Below are 17797 nucleotides of genomic sequence, written 5' to 3'. Positions count from 1 at the left end.
TATTGTAAACATACATATGAGTTTACATTCTTTCTGTGTCTTGTCATGTTGTCTTTGCTGTTACAAAAATGTGACATTTTGTAATTTGTTTTTCCAACATAAATAATATAAACATAATCTGTTTATCTGTACTGCTTCTGGACTGAATTGGATTGATTGTGAATAAATTGAAGTTTCAAAAGTCCCTGATATTCTATAAAGCTAACAGGCTTTGGTAAGTCGGGTCACCCCAGAGACGGTGATGTCATTGGTCTTTGTAATTCCACAGGCTCTGCAAGGTCAGACGACCGGGCGACAGGCTGCCGTGGAAACGCTGCGCAAAACAGCTGATGCCCTTATCACAGCCGAGGGAGACCTGCTGACGAATCAGGATGAGATCCAAGAAACAGTGGGTGAGTGGGACAGTCACCTTTCCAGTCAGGAGCCAACTAATGAATCCCAGAAAAAGCCAAAATGCTGAAATGAAATGAAACTCAACTATATCGTAAACTAGTGTCTATATAGAATGTTGCTGAAGCTTAACTGAATCATAATTGACACAAACAAGTCAAATGATTCTTTGCTACTCAATAATGTGTCCCAGGCCATGATTTTTTTTTCAGCTTTTTCATTTCTGAAGCGGAATACTCAGTATAAATCTAGAATCAATTCCCTCCTGAAATCATGACTAAATCTGGACAGGCTTGTAATTAACCATGTTCTTTCCTTGTCTCCCTCCCTTTCCATGTATCCTTGTCACCCCCCTCAGATGACATCGTGGAGAGATATGACAACCTGTCCAAGTCGGTCAGTGACCGCAATGAGAAGCTCCAGGTGACGCTGACGCGCTCGCTCAGTGTGCAGGACGGCCTGGAGGAGATGGTGGGCTGGATGGGGCGGGTGGAAGAGACGCTGGGGAAGAAAGATCACGTGTCCCTGGACTCGGCCAGCATCGGAGACGCCCTCAGCAAAGAGGCAGTACGTCACCATTCTACATGGACCATTTATACAAGGCCCACTGCATAGTATTGCAGAGCTGTTTGCTTTTAGTGAATGTGTTAATGTAGATGGGTTGTTCAGCTTAGCTAGGCTAGTAGTTTGTTCACTAGTGATGGAAAAAGTTTAATCCATGTTCTAAACAACACAATGTCTTAATTGTATCTTGGGTCAAGCTGCTGGATTGATTGAAGAGTTTTGGAAGACATTGATTAGTGTTTAAAATGATAATTGTCTTGTGTGATAAATATATTTCTTAAATTAAAAAAACCATTCGTTTTTATAATGACATTAATTGATTAACTGTGACTGTTATTGATTAATGCAGTATTGATTAACTGCACATTGTTTTATCTTGGTCTGAAGGCTTTGGAGCAGGACATGTCAGGTCGTCAGAGCAGCATCTCAGCGATGCAGGCCAAAGTGAAGAAGTTTGCAGAGACCGCTGAGCCGGCCGCTGCCACCCAGCTGCAGTCCAAAATGGCCGCCCTCTCACAGCGCTTCAGCGATGCCTGCAACAAGCACAAGCAGAAAGTGTCTGATCTGGAGCAGCTGAAGGACAAGGTGGAGGAGTTTGAGAAGACGTCTGAGAAGGTGCAGCAGTTTGTGCTGAAGAGGTCTCAGGAGCTGTCAGAGACGGACGGGCCGGGCAAGAACGTCAACGAGCTCTCCCAGCTGGTGCAGGTGCGATAGACTGCAACAGCAGTGTCTTTTTAATATGTTATCATTTACAATTTCATATTTGATAAATATCATATTTCAAGTAGTATTTTTTTTTAAGTTTGATTGAATCAAAACTTTTCATAGTGATTGCTGCAATTATATTATATTATATTATATTATATTATATTATATTATATTATATTATATTATATTATATTGTCTGTCAGGACACCAATGAGGAGTTAGCAGAACATGGCAAAGATGTGGAGACTTTACAGAGACTCTCAAAGGAACTGTCCCAGCTGAGCCCAGAGGCCAGTAAAGCCCAGATCCAGGGCAAGATGGACACTCTGTCCAACACCTTTAACGCCTTCAAAGACACAGTGAGAGAAAAGTAAGTGGCAAGAGTATGGAGTGCAAGTTGATGTACAGTTGAAACGGGTGAAAAACAAACTGCAGTGTTGCCAAAACGTTCTCTTTTTGACTGAATTTCTGTCGTAAAGGACAGCAGTGTGTAATTTCAGACGTCTGCCTGCTGACCTCAGATAGCCCTTTGGGTTGAAAAGTGTTGGTTTGTTTGGAGTCTGAGGCGCAGACCATGCCATTATGTGTGTGTGTGTGTGTGTGTGTGTGTGTGTGTGTGTGTGTGTGTGTGTGTGTGTGTGTGTGTGTACTGTACTGTATGTGGCAGTAAATACCATTTCTATGTGCAGGAGGGAGGAGGTTACGTCATGCCAAGACCAGCTGGGAGAGTTCAAAGCAGCAGCAGGGGCCCTGATGAAGTGGCTGGAGGAGACGACAGGGAAAGTGCCAGTGGTACAGGCCAACTGCGGCGAGAAGAGCCTGGGAAAGGCCCTGCATACGGTCAATGTGAGTGGAGCAGGGAGACTTATGTCCAGTCTGCACACAGGGCCTTTCGGACACGCCAGAGTTGCTAGTCCCTCTCAACAGTGGATGATCTTGCATTTAATAACACTTTCAATAATTCATTTTTGGATTTTTGGCTTTGTTTGCATGAATTACGTGAATGTAGGGAGAGAGAGAGAGAGAGATACAGAGAGATAGAGAGAGAGAGAGAGAGAGAGAGAGATTCATGCAATTCATGCAAACAAAGCAAAGTATACACAATCACATATAGTATTTTTATTCGCAGTATCAAATATACATTTGCATTCATTCATCCATTCATTCACTCGCTTCCTCACTCACTCACTCACTCACTCACTCATTCATTAGAAAAGACAGCCCAGCATACATTTTGGCCTAGCCATTTTTTGAACTGATGTGTTTGATGTTGGATTTTCTGGAATAATCTCTGTATGTCTACCTCAGCAGATAGTCTAGAGACATACAGTAGGTAACCTTATGGTTGTGGTTGTTTAGAGGTCTCGTGCCAGCAAAATGAGAAAAGGTGTTTTCCATCGGGGAGGGGGGAGGGGGGAGGGGGGGAGGACAAAATAGCAGCTACTCCCAACCTTCAGAATTCCCCACACGATGATGAACTGTTACATGACCCCAAAACGCAAGAAGATTAAAGGCGTTGTAGTTATGAACCAAAAATATCTAGGTCGTATATCAAAGATAGGGGGAAGAGCCTCCCTCTCTCTCTCTCTCACTCTCTCTCTCGCTCTCTCTCTCTTGCTCTCGCTCTCTCTAGAGGCCAATTTGCATATTGAGAAATATGCAAAACATATTTGTGATTGCTTTCAGTACCCTGTTTGAATCATACTGTAAGTTATTTAAATAGTGCTTTCAAAAGAATCTGAAATTGCTCTAATTTTTTTTTTCCGGGCCAGAGTCTGATCTCCAAGAATTCTGTTCTACGCACGCTGAGCTGTTGTTGGCTATTACTCTTACACACTGCCATCCAAGCCCTCTCTGTTGAACCGCTTCTCAGTTATCAACGTAGCACACATATTTCAGACATAGGTTTTTTTGTGTAAAGTGTTTTATAACACTCATTATTTCCTTCTCAGGCACTGCTAGAAGAATGGACTTCCAAATCTTCCATGGTCCAGGATATAAATAGCAAAGGCTCTGCTCTGTGTAGTCTAATCAGTGTTTTGACATCCCCTGCCAAGGCCAAAATCCATCCCAAATCAGGTACTGCCAACGTGTATTTGAAATAGCTTGAATGCTTTTGAATAGCAGTCTTGTACATGCTTTTATGACCTGGTCTGCAGTGGTCTCCTAGAGCTTTTTGTGGGTTGCCAGCACCTTGGGGAGTGTGTAGATGTCTAATACAGCTTTTTGGTGTTGACGTGTCTGCTTCTCTTCTCATGGTGGAGGCCTGGGCTGCTCTGGTTTTGTTTTGTCCTCTCTAGGGTCAGCTGTTACTAATGGCTCCGGACCGGGATCGCATGCTTATTTAACCAATAAAGGTAAATGCATTCTTTTGGAGCGACACATTCGACTCTCACAGCTGGCAAAGCAACACCACCAAGATCATGGGCTCCATTCTCGGGGATCACACACCCACCCATGGAGTCCATGTTTTGGTGGTTTGCTGTGAAGTAGGTTTCTTTAAAATAAGATAAATTGATAAATCATTTAGTGAGCTAAATGATTATAGCTAATGCACAACGTGTTTTGGTATGCTGCTGATAAGATCTACTCACCATCCTGAAGTGTTGTCAGCATGGTGCATAGATGTGTGGGGGTTCTGTGGCTTTCCTCTCTGTCTCTGCCCCTGCTGTATCCATCCCCCCCACTCTCTGTAAGCCTCAGTGAGATGTAAACCAGCAGGAGGTTTACATACAGAATGTTTGGACCCCACCACCACCGGCTGGGCCAGCTGTTTACAGCAGAGATCTCCACAGTGGCTGCGGGTGTGAGCTTTGGAGGTTTGGAGATGTTTTGATGGGCCCCTGTCTGGTGTCTGACTGAAACCACCCACAGAGCTGATGGTGGTGCAGCAGAGCATGGCCCAGGTGGACGAGGGCTACGGGACCCTGGGGGAGCTGCTGAGGGCTCGGGAGGCCGAGCTGAGCCGCCGGCGCGGAGACATGAAGGAGGCACGCGAGCAGGGCGGAGCCATGAAGACGTGGCTGGCAGACATGAAGAAGACGGCGGCGTCCTGGAGCGCCGCCGGGGCTGCTGGGAAAGACTCTGTCAAAGCACAGATGGAACAACAGAAGGTACACACGCAATATGGGCAGATACAGTATGAATTTACAGATATGGAGAACACACACAGGATGTACACACTCCTACTGTAACTCTACAGCACCTACGCCTACATAGCACATCAGCTCTCAAACATACTGTACTGTCCAAGTAGATTATATAAGCCTCCCTAATAAGTAAGCCCACAGCTAAATTAATAGTGCTGTTTATGCATGTCCATTGGCACCGGCCCTTGTGATTAATAGAAAGGTTAATTATCCATATAAAATGATTATTGCTTTTAAGGGCTCCTTTTTCAACCTGTTGTCCTTGAGCGAGTGTGCAGTCAGTGTCCCCTATATGACCCAATTCAATCAAAGTTGAAAACAACTCAAAAAGAGACAAATACTACTGCGCTACGCATCCCTGATTTTTGGAGTGCGCTTCTCATCCTTCAGGCCTTTGAAGACAGCTTGAAACAAAAGCATGCCGAACTCCAGCAGCTGAGAGAGAAGCTTCGTCAGCTGATCGAGCAGAACCCCGACTCACCCGAAGTGGCCAAGTGGAAACAGATGCTGGCTGAGATAGGTATGTGCTGCTCATCTCCCACTCCCTCATCAGCTGTCAGGCACTACCAGCTCATAGATATCCCTCCGCCGTCGGTGCTGCGTTGGCAAGAACTCCCGAGGGAAATTGGGAGGACACGACATGGCGAGATTGACTGGAGTGTCTAAGGGGTCAACCCTCCTCCAGGCCTGTCTGATGCTGTGCGAGTGTCAGTCTTATCTAAGCACTCATGGGAAAATGGTGGGTGTTACAAATGAAGACATTTACTAGGCTCAGCCACAAGCAAAACCTAACTCCACAACACATCCTTATTGGTGTTTTGGCACAGTGCACCACTGACGCTGTTTTGATATACTGAGGTGTTATATGAGTGTTTCAGTATTGTTATTTTTGAGGTTAGCTCTCTCCCCCACTCATTCAGTGTGTCCTCGTCTGGGTTGCTGTGTTTATCAGTCAGCTGATTGTGCTGAGAGAGAGAGAGAGAGAGAGAGAGAGAGAGAGAGAGAGAGAGAGAGTGTTACTGAGAGGTGTTTATTGTGTTTCCGACACCCCAGATGCAGCGTGGGAAGAGGTGAGCGGCTCGGTGGAGGACAGGAAGCAGCACCTGGAGGCGTCGTCCCGCATGCTGGAGCTCTTCCAGACGGCCGAGCCGCAGCTGCGCCAGTGGCTGCAGGAGAAGGAGCTGATGGCCGGCGTGCTGGGGCCCCTGTCTGTGGATCCCAACATGCTCAAGATGCAGAAGCAGCAAGTCCAGGTGATGATCGGCTGAGATGACCGATGGATGTAAAGAATTTAGATAGAAATGGGATACCAGCATAGCTACTTTGTTGGTTACAAATATCCACCATAACCCTTAATATTAATGCCATTAATGTCATAACCCTTAATATTAATGCCACAGAATCTATGCTAAGCTTTTTAAGCTATGAGTATGAGTCTGATGCAAAGACTTCTTGATACCAGTCTTAATTTCAAAGTTAAAATCAGAAGCCATTATATAATAAACATGATGTATAATAATTGTATGGAAAATTGAAGCTTAGCATGTTCATACTTTTAAGCTTTCTGTCAAAATCAAAGATGTTGTTCTGGTGTGCCTCACTTTTGTGATCAAGCATGCAAGGTTCTGAAAATTCCATTCTGTGTTGCTTTAGATTCTCCTTAAGGAGTTTGATAGCCGCAAACCCCAGTATGACCAGCTGAACGAGGCTGCAACGGCCATCTTGAGTTCGTCGGGTGCACAGGACCCATCGGCTGGGCCAGTGAAGGAGCAGCTGGTGTCCATCACCCAGAAATGGCAGGACCTGACCGGGCAGCTGGGCCAGCGGGCCGGTCTCATCGACCAGGCAGCGGGCAAGACGGCCCAGTTCCAGGAGTTGCTGCACGGCCTCGCCGAGAGCTCGGCCGCCCTGGAGGCCCAGCTGGAGGGTCAGCAGGCCCTGAGTTCGCAGCCCGACGCTGTCAAGAAACAGCTGGAGGCCACCAACGCCATCCTGGCCCAACTGAGGGACGAGAGGAAGAGGCTCAAGGAGGCGGAGGCAATCTGCGGCGAGCTGTCGGCCCTCGTGACCGAGGAGTACCTCCGCGCTGACCTCACCAAGCAGCTGGACGCCGTCACCAAGCCGTTCAAGGTGTTGGAGGACAAAGCAGGTGAGTCTACACTCACCTCATCTCAACTCTGCCGAGCTTATCCCCACACATTTTTTTGGACTTCTTCCCAGGAAGTGTTAGTGACTAGACTCCCTCGTTTTGGAGTGATCAAAACATTATTTAGTTTTCACTGATAGATTCCAGACATGTAAACAATAGAGCTCAGTTATGTTAAAAAGCCCCCAGGTCAAATAGTCATTAATATTCTGTCACAGTGTATGCTTTTTTACCTCACTGTCAGTGGTTAATGCCATAATTGTTATGATAGTAATGACATTTGCTTTTAAGCGCACAGAAGCATATGCTTCATTGTCTGTGCACGTCTGAATGATTTTCCATGTCTAGTAAGTTTAGATTGACTTCATGTTATGCACGTGGCTTGAAAGCTTCCAAATGCTGTACTATGTAGTAGCTTTTTGTATATCAGTTGTATATGCCTTATTTTCTAAATTTGTGTTCCTTTATGAATGGTCCTCTTCTCAAAGCTGTCTATGTATGTCTCAAAGTTGTATACGTATACTGTAACCTCATAACTTCCAAACTGATACTTTAATTGTAGCAGTTTTATTTGAGTTAAACTAACAATGGCAATTTATTTTTATTATTCTCAACTTAATTTGTCTAGGGAAACGTATTCAGCAGCTCAACTCGGCCTTTGCCAGCTCGCAGCAGTTCCACCAGACATCCAAAGACTTCCAGGACTGGCTGGACGAGAAGCTTCTGGAACAGTCGGGGCCACAGCCTGTCTCGGCCAAGGCCGAAGTCCTGCGGCAGAGCCTCAGCGAGCACGCCACCGTGCAGAAGGCGCTGACCGAGCAGGAGGAGTCCTACGGCACCATCGTACGCGAGGGCGAGGCTCTGCTGCAGCGCACCGAGGGCGCGGAGAAGGTGGCCCTACAGGGTCAGCTGTCCGCCCTAAAGTCCAACTGGGAGGACGTGAAGCGGGCGGCGGCCGAACGCGGCGAGAAGCTCCAGGGGGCGCTGCATCTGGCGCAGCGCTACGGCGAGCAGGCGGACAAGCTGACCGCCTGGCTGCAGGAGAGCGAGGTCTGCAGCGGCGGCGTGAAGGTCAGCGCGAGTCCAGCGGAGGTGGAGAGCTCCCTGGCGCAGGTCAAGGCCATCCAGAAGGACGTGGACAAGCACCGCGGGCAGGTGGAGCTGCTCAAGACGGCCGCCGACAGCCTCCTGGAGGCGAGCACGGCGGACGGCGAGGCGGTCAGGGAGGAGCGGGCAGCCATCGAGAAGGGCATGGAGAAGCTGGGCGAGGGGCTGCAGAGCAAGAAGGAGTCGCTGGAGAAGCTGGCGCAGAAGCTGAAGGAGTTCAGCGACACCCAGAAACAAGCCAAGGACAAGCTGGACGGGGCCAGGAAACAGCTGGACAGCCACTCGGCTCTGGGCATCCAGGCCTACAGCAACAAGAACCTGAGCGGCATGAAGGCCCAGCAGAAGGCACTGGCCGAGGTGGAGCAGCAGGTCCAGCAGCTGACCAGCCTTGCCCAGGGCCTGGTGGTGGACATGCCAGAGGCAGACGGCGTCACCGACCTCCTGCTCCAAGCCGACAGCCTGGAGAAAGAGCACGGCGCTGTCCGAAAGGAGGTGGAGGGCGTCTGCTCGGCCCTCGAGGGCAAGCTGCAGGGCATCGGTCAGTTCCAGAGCAGCGTCCGCGAGATGTTTGCCAGCTTCGCTGACCTGGACGACGAGCTGGACGGCATGCCACCGGTGGCCCGTGACACGGAGGCGATCCGAGCACAGAAGGACGCCATCCGGGGCTTCGTGGACAGACTGACTGAGCTAACGGCCAACGCGGCCAACGCCAAGGAGACCTGCAGGAAGATGCTGGAGACCGAGGCCTCGCCGGACCTGCTGGGAGCCAAGAGGGACCTGGAGTCACTGGCCAAGCAGAGTGGCAAGCTGATGGACCGCGCCCGTAGCAGGCAGGAGCAGGTGGACGGCACCTTGGGCCGCATGGAGGAGCTCTACCAGAAGCTGCAGGACTTCACTGCTGGCCTCAAGAAGGCGGAGGAGCAGGACGAGTCCCAGGGGCCCGTTGGCATGGAAATGGACGTCATTAACCAGCAGCTGGAGTCATTCAAGGTAAGATGGCTAAGGGTACAAGGTCTTCTGGTGAAAGAGCATGGGCATGCCAGACTACTGGGAAAGTTCAGTGTTGTGTTATTAAGGGGATAGAGTATAATAGGCAAGCTGCCATTATGAAATGGATGGGAAAATATGCACTCTCAAACTCTCAAAACTTGCTGTTTTGGCTTTTATTGAGTCTTTAAATACAGACAGTAGTGTATATTTATAGTAAAAAAGTAAAAAGTTTTATTCATTCCTTATAAGCGTATAAGTATAATGAATTCCTTATAAGTCTCAGCTTCACATGTTTTGCTTTCAAAAAGTAATGTGTTTCCACACCCCATATTTCCTTTTTTTCTGTGATTATGTCACTTTGACCCCTCTAAAATTACTCAGCAGAATATTGCCCAGTATGTGTGTGTGTGTGTGGTTGGGGGATTGCATGTTGAGCGTGTTGCTTTGGAGAGCAGCTGGCGTTAACAAAAGAGGGCCGGCCCATGAGCCCTTTGTTGTGGGTGACCAAGAAGCCAGCTGGGGGCCAGCGGGGTGTCGTGTGTTCTGCCCGCCCACCCCCGTGAAAGGTTGGGGGTGCCGGGGAGGGGCAGGGTTCCTGCCTGGCCCTGTGTTGAAGGCCACTGGGGTATGGCAGTCCGTCCGCCCGCAGTGCTCTGAGGGGTGAAAAGGCTGACTGTTTCATTATTTAACCCACCAGCTAATTTGGTGGCTGCCCAAAGCATCTGTTCTTGTTATCTCCTTGAGAGCTTCTTTCAACCCCAGTGCTTTTAAAGAGAAAGTTTTAATAGCATTTTTGCTTATTGAAAGTCAATAAAAGTCAGTTATTTTTGGTGTTGTTTATATAAACTGCCAAAGTGTTATTGTTTTTTGTTTTGTTTTCTGAGGTACAATATATAGTTTGTGTTGTTAAAAAATAAAAATACTCCTAGACCAACAGCTATAATGTTTATAGACAAATGAAAAGTCAAAAGTTAAGCAAAGCTCTTCAAAGAGTTATTTCTGTTTTGTTTGTGCATTTGTGAAGAAAAAGCATAAATGCAATACATGTTCTAAAAGTAAGAGGTAAAATATATGAAATGAATAAGCATGTTAAGAAAGCCTCTTATAGTTAAGCAATTGTAGAAAAACTAGCCTCAAACATCACATCTTGCATCCTTAATTGCACAGGGCCACACCTTTTGTGCAGCATTTTAATTTGGCTGTAACTGAATCAGCCAAAACTAAATTATCTAAAATGAGAGAACTGGCAAAATGAACGAGTCACAGTGAACGTCAGAACACCACTCTGCCTACTGTTCTGCCACCGGCTGCCGTATTGCCATATTGCTGGTCACAGCGGGGTTATGGTTGCTTTAATTCCCTTCACATCAGTAAACAGCACAACCACCTGTCCATGCCCACACTGCTGCCCGTGTAGGGCCTTCAGGGCGAGAGGGTGCTGCGGTCAGCTGTGAGAAGCCTGGCCCCTCCCACTCTGTCTGTGTGGAAAAGTTGATGCAGCATAGCTCTCTGCTCTACTAAAGGACAGAGACAGGCACATCTGCCTCTGGCCCTCTGAACTCTAAATCCCTTGTCATGAAGTCATGTTAGGCTGATATTGAATCATGTAAGACCAGTGTGTGTTCTCAGAGTTGATCTGGCTGTGTGATTTGAGCACAGCCTCTTGTATAACACCTCCAGTCACGCTGAAGGAACTCTTAAAAGACAAACACTATGCTTGTTCGGACAGCACTGTGCACTATGCTAGCTATAAAATGGGGTACAGCAGAGACTAAATCTATTGTTTACTATATCATTACCAGATAAAAGGAGGATAACCATGATCAAGACTTACAATATACTGGGATAAAAAAATGCTTTAAAAGCCTTTAAATGCCTTTGGAGTTGATGAAAGAGGCTTAACCTATTTCTGGTTTTGGGATATTAAAATGCTTTATTTATGCCACTCGCACAACAAAGGGCAGAGCCTATTCAGTCACAATGAGCCGATAAAAGGGACTCAACAACAGATTTCAAATTCCTACAAATGGAATCAGTGCTGTTTCAACATTTATTTCTTCTGTTTTTTTTTTTATCGGTGCCCGTCTTGTCAGCAGAGAGGGGGATTGAAAGGCATTCATCTCTGGTGTTGAAAGGCCTCATCTGTGACTGAGCGCTGGGCCCCCATACTGGCTCGTCTTGCTGTCATTGTCTCTGGGCCCCACGAGGGCCAGATAGGCAGGGCCCTTGTTCCTACCTCAGCTGCAGTGAAACAGATCACCATTGTTCTCGTGGGGGACTCTATTCTCCTCAAGAGAATCACCCTGATCATTTACCCATTAAAAAGAGCCTTTTGTGCCTCTTGATTTTGTGGCATTGGATTTTTTTCTTCCCCTTTTGTGCCAAGGGAATTTTTTTTGTGTGTGTGTTTAAGGCGTCAGACCGAGACTCGTTTTTTTTTTTTTTTTTTTTTGGTTTTGTTGAAATGGATTTTTGGTTCAGTCCCATGATTCTTAAGTGCTTATCAGTGGAGCTCATGAAGCCAGCATCGCTAATCACATTTACAGCTTCTCATTGTCTCGCCGCAGCGAGGTTCATTACAGCCCTGGCAGAGTGGCGTCGGCTCGGTGTGGTGAAAATGAACTCCCCCTTTGAAGTGCCCCCGCTCCTGTCTTGGGTTTTGCCATGCTTCTGCCACACTGTATTCATTCTGGCAGTCACGCCTTTGCCACTTCTGAGAGGTCTTGCTAACACAGCGGCTGGCATTATAGGCCACATAAAAAGCAGGGACCTCTGGGTGGATGGAGATATGGGTGGTGCAGTCATTTTGTGTGTGTGTGTGTGTGTGTGTGTGTGTGTGTGTGTGTGTGTGTGTGTGTGTGTGTAGGGGGCGTAGTGCGACTTTACATCAATGCCTCCCATGATGCTTACGACATTTCCGCTCCGTGAGTCAGTGTGAGTCCTGTCCTCTGATGATTGGGGTGGGGGGGGGGGGGGGGGGTTGGAAAACAGTCAGCATTTTATATTTTATAGGTAGGCCCCAGAGTGGCGCTTACTCACGGTCTCCTCTCCGAGCTGTTCACACCGCAAAGAAAAGGGACACGTGAAACCACTAGCCCTGAAACTTCTGAGCCGACGCGGTATTGTGTGGTGACGCAGTTAACATTTCACCACTGCTCAGGTTGCGTGCGATCTCAGGGTGAAGCGGAGAGCCTAGGTGAATGACCCAGAGCTGTGAAAGCCCCTGGTGCATTACAATGAGGAGATTTCTTTTCTCTCAATTGAAACCAAGTGGTGTCATCTGTGTGTGAGTGTATGTGTGAGCCTCAAGCAGGCATTTAGTTGGTGGCCTAACCACGACACACCCTTGTAGTTTGAAAAGACTTTCTGAGTTATTGCAGTCTTCATTTCACTAAACACTAAGTTGTTTTTCGTTGGAGTTCATTAGTTGTTTGTAGTGTTTGAACTTGTTTATGCCTGTTTTGTCCTATTTAAATGAGCTGTTGTATAACAAATGAGTTAATTCTTAAGTCATAAGACATCTTGAACTGGGAGCCTGTGTCCTGGGGTGAAAGTAGACAAATATCCAACTTCTCTTTAATGCAATGCCTGGATTATGCCAGAAAGTCAGAGAGACTCAGATATAAAATATCTGAAATAAATCCAAGAGATCTCTTTAACTGCGTATTCCTCTTTGCTTGCTTCTGCCCTTTCTCTCAACTGAGGGGGTAAGAAGGATGCCAGTGCGTGTCTGAACTCTGTGTTATCACAACGTGAACTGTTACAGAGCACAGATTACTTTTTTTTTCATCATGTCTCTCCCCTACGCCATTCTTCTCCTGCTGTTTCTCTTGATATCATCAAAAAGGTTGAACAAAAGGAAGGGGAGAAAAAAAAGTCCCTGCATAATAGTGGCAGAGTTGCTGGTGTTAAATTTCCTGGGACCCGTGCCTCCCTCAGAATTCCTCTCCAATTAGGAGGATCAGCAGGGTCCGCAACAACCCGGTACTCAAAACAGCGGACAGAGAAAGAAGTGTGAGAGAGAGAGAGAATGAGGGGGAGAGAGAGAGAGAGAAAGGGAGAGTGAGAGAGATGAAGGGAGAGAATCTATTTCTGCCCTATGTGATGTCATAACATTTGGAGCTTTTGGAAATGCGTGTGTGTGCGTGTGTGTGTGTTTTTGTCTTTTTTTTTTGGGGGGGGGGGGGGGTACTTGCCCCTAGTTAGGGAGAACTAATAGTGCTGGATCGCAATGGATGACTAAGAAGTTAAGTCATGTGGCCCATAGAGACAGAAGGGGAGAATTAGAGAGAGAGAGAGAAAAGGGTCAAGCGTCCACCAATCAACATGTGCTGGAGCGGCTCCACGCACACACAGAGCCGTGGCAGATGTTGCCTGAATAATGAGCAGAGGGGGGCGGGGCCATTAGTCCACTGCCAGGAGGGTGTCTGTCATTGCTGGGGCAAGCCACAAGAGAGAGAGAGAGAGAGAGAGAGAGACACGGAGAGCGTGAAAGAGAGACAGAGAGAGAGAAAGAGAGAGAGGCAGCAGAGGCTTTTTGTTCATCTAGGAGCGCCGACTCTCTTTGATTGCCTTTTGTTTTTGGTGGATCAGTGGATTTATTGCAGGATATGCCTCTTTTGCACTGAAGGAGTTTGTCGGCCTCTGTGAGGATTCAGGGATTTGGAAGACCGAAGCACTTTTTTTATTGCTGTTATTTTTCTGTCTACGGGATGTTGGAAGTGTGGGACCTGCTGCCGGCGGAACAAGCAACAATGAGCAAGTTGTGACAATGGGACCAAATGGGAATGGACTATGTCTGGCTCTCCATGTGGACGTGCTGCTCAGAGGAATATCATGCTGTTGTTCACAAGCATAGTGGCAGTAAGAGAATAAGTCAGCTGTGCTTTTGCTATATATGGAAATATTGTTTTTGTGGTCTAGCTTATTTTTTCTACTGAGTATATTTTCTTAAGTGTTAAACCATTTTTGTGACTAAGTGTTATAACGTATTTTTGCTGTATTTATTTTCATACTGTTACTTTTTGTTTTGAATAAGTTATCAAAAGCATAGCATGTTATGATAAATGTCTAAATACTAAATTCTTATAAGCACCTTAAAGTTATTATTTTTTCTTTTTATTGAGTATTACTGAATAAGTATGCACTGAAAATTGATACCTCATGTACTTATTTTTGTACAAATAATTGATCAGATTTAAACCTTAGCGTTTAGTTGAGTTAGATTGGACTTGTTAGGATGGGCAAGCCTCTGAGCAGACCGGACTGTTTGCGCCAGAACCCATCCTGCGTGGGCAAGGGCGACGAGGAAGATCTTAACATCGACGACTGCTACGTCCCTCAGAGGTCAATTTATGACACTGTGCGACTGAACGAGCAGATAGACTCAGGCTCCAAGGGCAGCTTGAGTTCGAGGCACTTTGTGGGCACCTTGCCCTACACCCACCGGACGCTGGATCTGAGCACTATGTGTGGGAATGGCGTCCTGGCATCGTCCAGCGCCTTCGAGCTCCGGGCCAGGGAGGCGGGCCGTTTCGACGAGCGTGCGGTGTTTGACGGGCTGAAGCTGAACGGTGATGTGATCCGGGCTGCGGGCACCATGGTGCCCAAGAGCCGTGCGTCGGGCGAGCGCGGGGGCAAGGAGCAGCCGCAACACCGGCGCTCCTGGAGGACGTTCGCGCCCACGCACCTGAACGAGTACGCCAGCCGCAGCGGCACGCTGTCCACCGACGGCGGCGGGAGCGGCGACCGGCGCGACCCCCGGTGCCTGCAGAACCACGACGGCAGGGGCCGCAGCATGGCCAACTCGCTGACCTCCGAGGACGACTCGGGCCTGTGCAGCCCGACGGTTGAGAGGGAGAAGCGGAGGCAGCGCGCCCAGCGTAGGGCCGGCCCCGGGACCCGCAGCCTCTCCTCCACGGAGGCCGTGCACGTGTCCAGCGACCTCAGGCCAGGGAGGTCCCTCAGCTCTGGCCAAGAGGAGTTCCCCTTCTCGCCCATCAAGGAGCCATTGCCAGCGTCGCGCCTCTATAGCAACAGTCCACTGCCGGACACCCAGGCCAGGGATTCGTGTGTTGTTGACCTTAGTGGAGTGGAGCATGGGCTAACCAATGGGGACCGCACAGACTCAAAGGGATCAATACCTTCCATACCTTCGCTGCCCTCAGGGTCCGGGTCGGGATCGGGGTCGTCCAGAAGGATGCGTAAGGAGAGGCGCTCGCGGACGTTTGCGGGTTATGAGGAGTTACCCACCGCAGAACTACTGGAGGACACTTCACCTCAGGACGAGTGCGAGTTGACCAGTGTCCTTGTGACACAACCGGAGATGTGTACGGACGGTGGGCTTACAGAACCAGATGAGAATTCGTGTGACATTGAACAAAGTTCACTGGAGTACAACATCGCCGACATCGAGGACTTCCTGTTGGCATTGGCCAATGGTGTCCACCCCATTTACAAACGCATGGGGGAGGAGGAGATCGGCAGCATGCTGGCTGCCATCGCTGCCATGGATACATCCCAGTTGGACCTCACAGGCCTCTGTCCCCCACAGGTATCCATAAATAGCATCGCGAGGACAGCCGCCCCTGACAGCACCAATAACACATTTCTCTGGATAGATGTGGCACTTCTGATTAGTGCTTCCTGGGAGAGGGGGCTCCGGTGGCCCGCCTAGATCAGATTATCAGATGGCTGAATTGGGTTTGGGCCACTTGCCGGTCTCTGACTCAGTGATCCTGTGCAGCTGTGTTCTGACCGATGGCAGCAGTCTCCGCCTGGATTCTGCTGACCTGTGATATACCGCTTGTTATGGCCACACGCTAACATGGTGTAATGACAATGGGCTATATTTAGGCAAGGGTGAAAATAACAGAGGACTGTAGACCGGCAGTGGCCACATAGTCTTTTAAACAGGGAGTAGTATAGGGACCATTTGTAATACTAGACAAGGGAGTCATTTTTGATGAGGTATGCCATTTGAATGGTTAAAAAGGTATGAAGATCTTAACATGTTTTATAAGCAGGACACATACTGGCAAATACAAACAGTTCCATAACCAACAAGGAAAGCCTTATCTAATGGAAGGGAAGTGGGCGAGTTGTTTATGAAATGGCATTTCTGTTTTGTTCTACTTTGCGTATTATTTATTACATGATACTTCTTGGCGTGGATGTGGGTGTAGGGAAAATATTGGTTGAAGGCAAATTATTCCTTTTTTAGACATAAAACCAGACAGTTGGCCCAAAGGCATTACTTCAAGCTGATCTGAACATTCAGTCCTAAGCCAGTTATTCTTTTGTTTATCTGCATATACAGTATGAATGAAAGTGATGTTTGTTAATTGCAGGTATTCCAGAAAGATGCAATTGAGACATTACAGGCCCAGTTACAAGACCTGAACTGGATTGGCCAGGGACTTATTCAAAACACTGCCAAAGGGACCAGTACTAAGGCCTTGGAGCATGACCTAGAGGATGTCAACACCAGATGGAACTCGCTTAACAAGAAGGTGAGATATGATTAACCTTTCCACTGATTACTTGGATGGACATCACAGTCCAAATACAGATTGAGGTTTTTGGAACGACTTGTCAAGACAATTTTCATTGCAATTTTCATCGCTTTTTGATTTATATTCAACTTACATTTTTCTTACCTCTGGTCATTGCATTGTCTCATTCTATCTTGAGCAGCCGCACAATTGAGACAGGTGTTGCTGCAGCTTTTTGGTCAGTGAAGTATCAGTCGTGTTAGTGAAAGGAAAAAATGTGAGCGTACAAACTGGTTTTCAGGTGGCGGAGCGCTCGGCCCAGCTGCACGAGGCTCTGTTGCACTGTGGGAGGTTCCAGGATGCCCTGGAGTCTCTTCTCAGCTGGCTGACAGACACTGAGGAGCTGGTGGCCAACCAGAAGCCTCCATCTGCCGAATTCAAAGTTGTCAAGGCCCAAATACAAGAGCAGAAAGTGAGTGCTTAAATGTTGTTTTCAAAGTGTACAATACATACAACATAAGCCCATTAATTTGTATAGTAGTGAATTGTATAGACATCTGTTTTTTTGTCCACGAACTGTTGACAACCTGTTTACATTGCGTGATTGTTTATTTTAACTCACATAGAGTTTGGCATGACAGTGCATGAAATGTGCATTGGGCAACATCGCTGAATATCTGTGTGATTTTTTTCCCGGGTCAGCTCTTGCAGAGGCTGCTGGACGATCGTAGGCCCACGGTGGAATTGATTAAGAAGGAGGCGGGGAAGGTGACGGAGCTGGCTGAGACGGAGGACAAGGAGAAGGTCAGCCGGGAGGTAGAGGGCCTGGGGCAGAGGTGGGACAGCCTCCTGAGGAAGGCCGAGAGCAGGTAACAATACACTCACTCTGGTCTTCAGAAACAGACGTTTTATACAGATATAGGCTTATACATTGATTTTGCTAATTTTCTTCAGCTATGAAGTTAATACACGGGGACAGTTAATATGGTATTAATATGGTTTTGTTTTTTAACTTGCATAAAACACTGTCCTGCGGCTTATACACAATACGGCTAATACACAGGAAGTTACTGTACACTATCACTCATAAATATACATATGATAAATATACAGTATATGCATGTATTTTTACCACTACTTGGTTGAATTATCTGTTGTGATACGCTGTTTAGAACGTCAATTATTCCACTTTGTGTGGTGGCCGCATTACCACTTCGAACATGCATTGTCTTCTGATACCCGAACGTGGT

General features: G+C 47.5%; 1 protein-coding gene across 10 annotated transcripts in view; it reads left to right on the top strand.

Annotated features, from left to right (window-relative positions):
* Nucleotides 1-17797, top strand: part of dst (dystonin) — a 130473-nt gene that overhangs the window by 81773 nt on the left and 30903 nt on the right. For 9 of the 10 annotated variants that reach the window (XM_076285595.1, XM_076285594.1, XM_076285598.1 and 6 more), the window contains 15 exons: nt 269-392; nt 749-957; nt 1342-1659; nt 1866-2032; nt 2352-2508; nt 3615-3741; nt 3927-4019; nt 4537-4775; nt 5202-5331; nt 5865-6064; nt 6465-6960; nt 7586-9054; nt 16404-16565; nt 16849-17019; nt 17250-17416. In XM_076285595.1, the coding sequence (XP_076141710.1) occupies nt 269-392; nt 749-957; nt 1342-1659; nt 1866-2032; nt 2352-2508; nt 3615-3741; nt 3927-4019; nt 4537-4775; nt 5202-5331; nt 5865-6064; nt 6465-6960; nt 7586-9054; nt 16404-16565; nt 16849-17019; nt 17250-17416 (4229 nt within the window). The remainder of the gene's footprint in view (nt 1-268; nt 393-748; nt 958-1341; nt 1660-1865; nt 2033-2351; nt 2509-3614; nt 3742-3926; nt 4020-4536; nt 4776-5201; nt 5332-5864; nt 6065-6464; nt 6961-7585; nt 9055-16403; nt 16566-16848; nt 17020-17249; nt 17417-17797) is intronic. The other variant, XM_076285590.1, reaches the window with a different exon arrangement.

Source organism: Alosa pseudoharengus, unplaced genomic scaffold (genome assembly GCF_046254945.1).
Source record: "Alosa pseudoharengus isolate Yale_2024_CS ecotype anadromous, Long Island Sound unplaced genomic scaffold, YU_APseudo_1.1 YU_APseudo_1.1_scf_15, whole genome shotgun sequence".
In the NCBI taxonomy this organism is placed as follows: Eukaryota; Metazoa; Chordata; class Actinopteri; order Clupeiformes; family Clupeidae; genus Alosa; species Alosa pseudoharengus.
The sequence above is the reverse complement of the archived record's forward strand: the minus strand, read 5'-3'. Positions and strand labels throughout refer to the sequence as shown.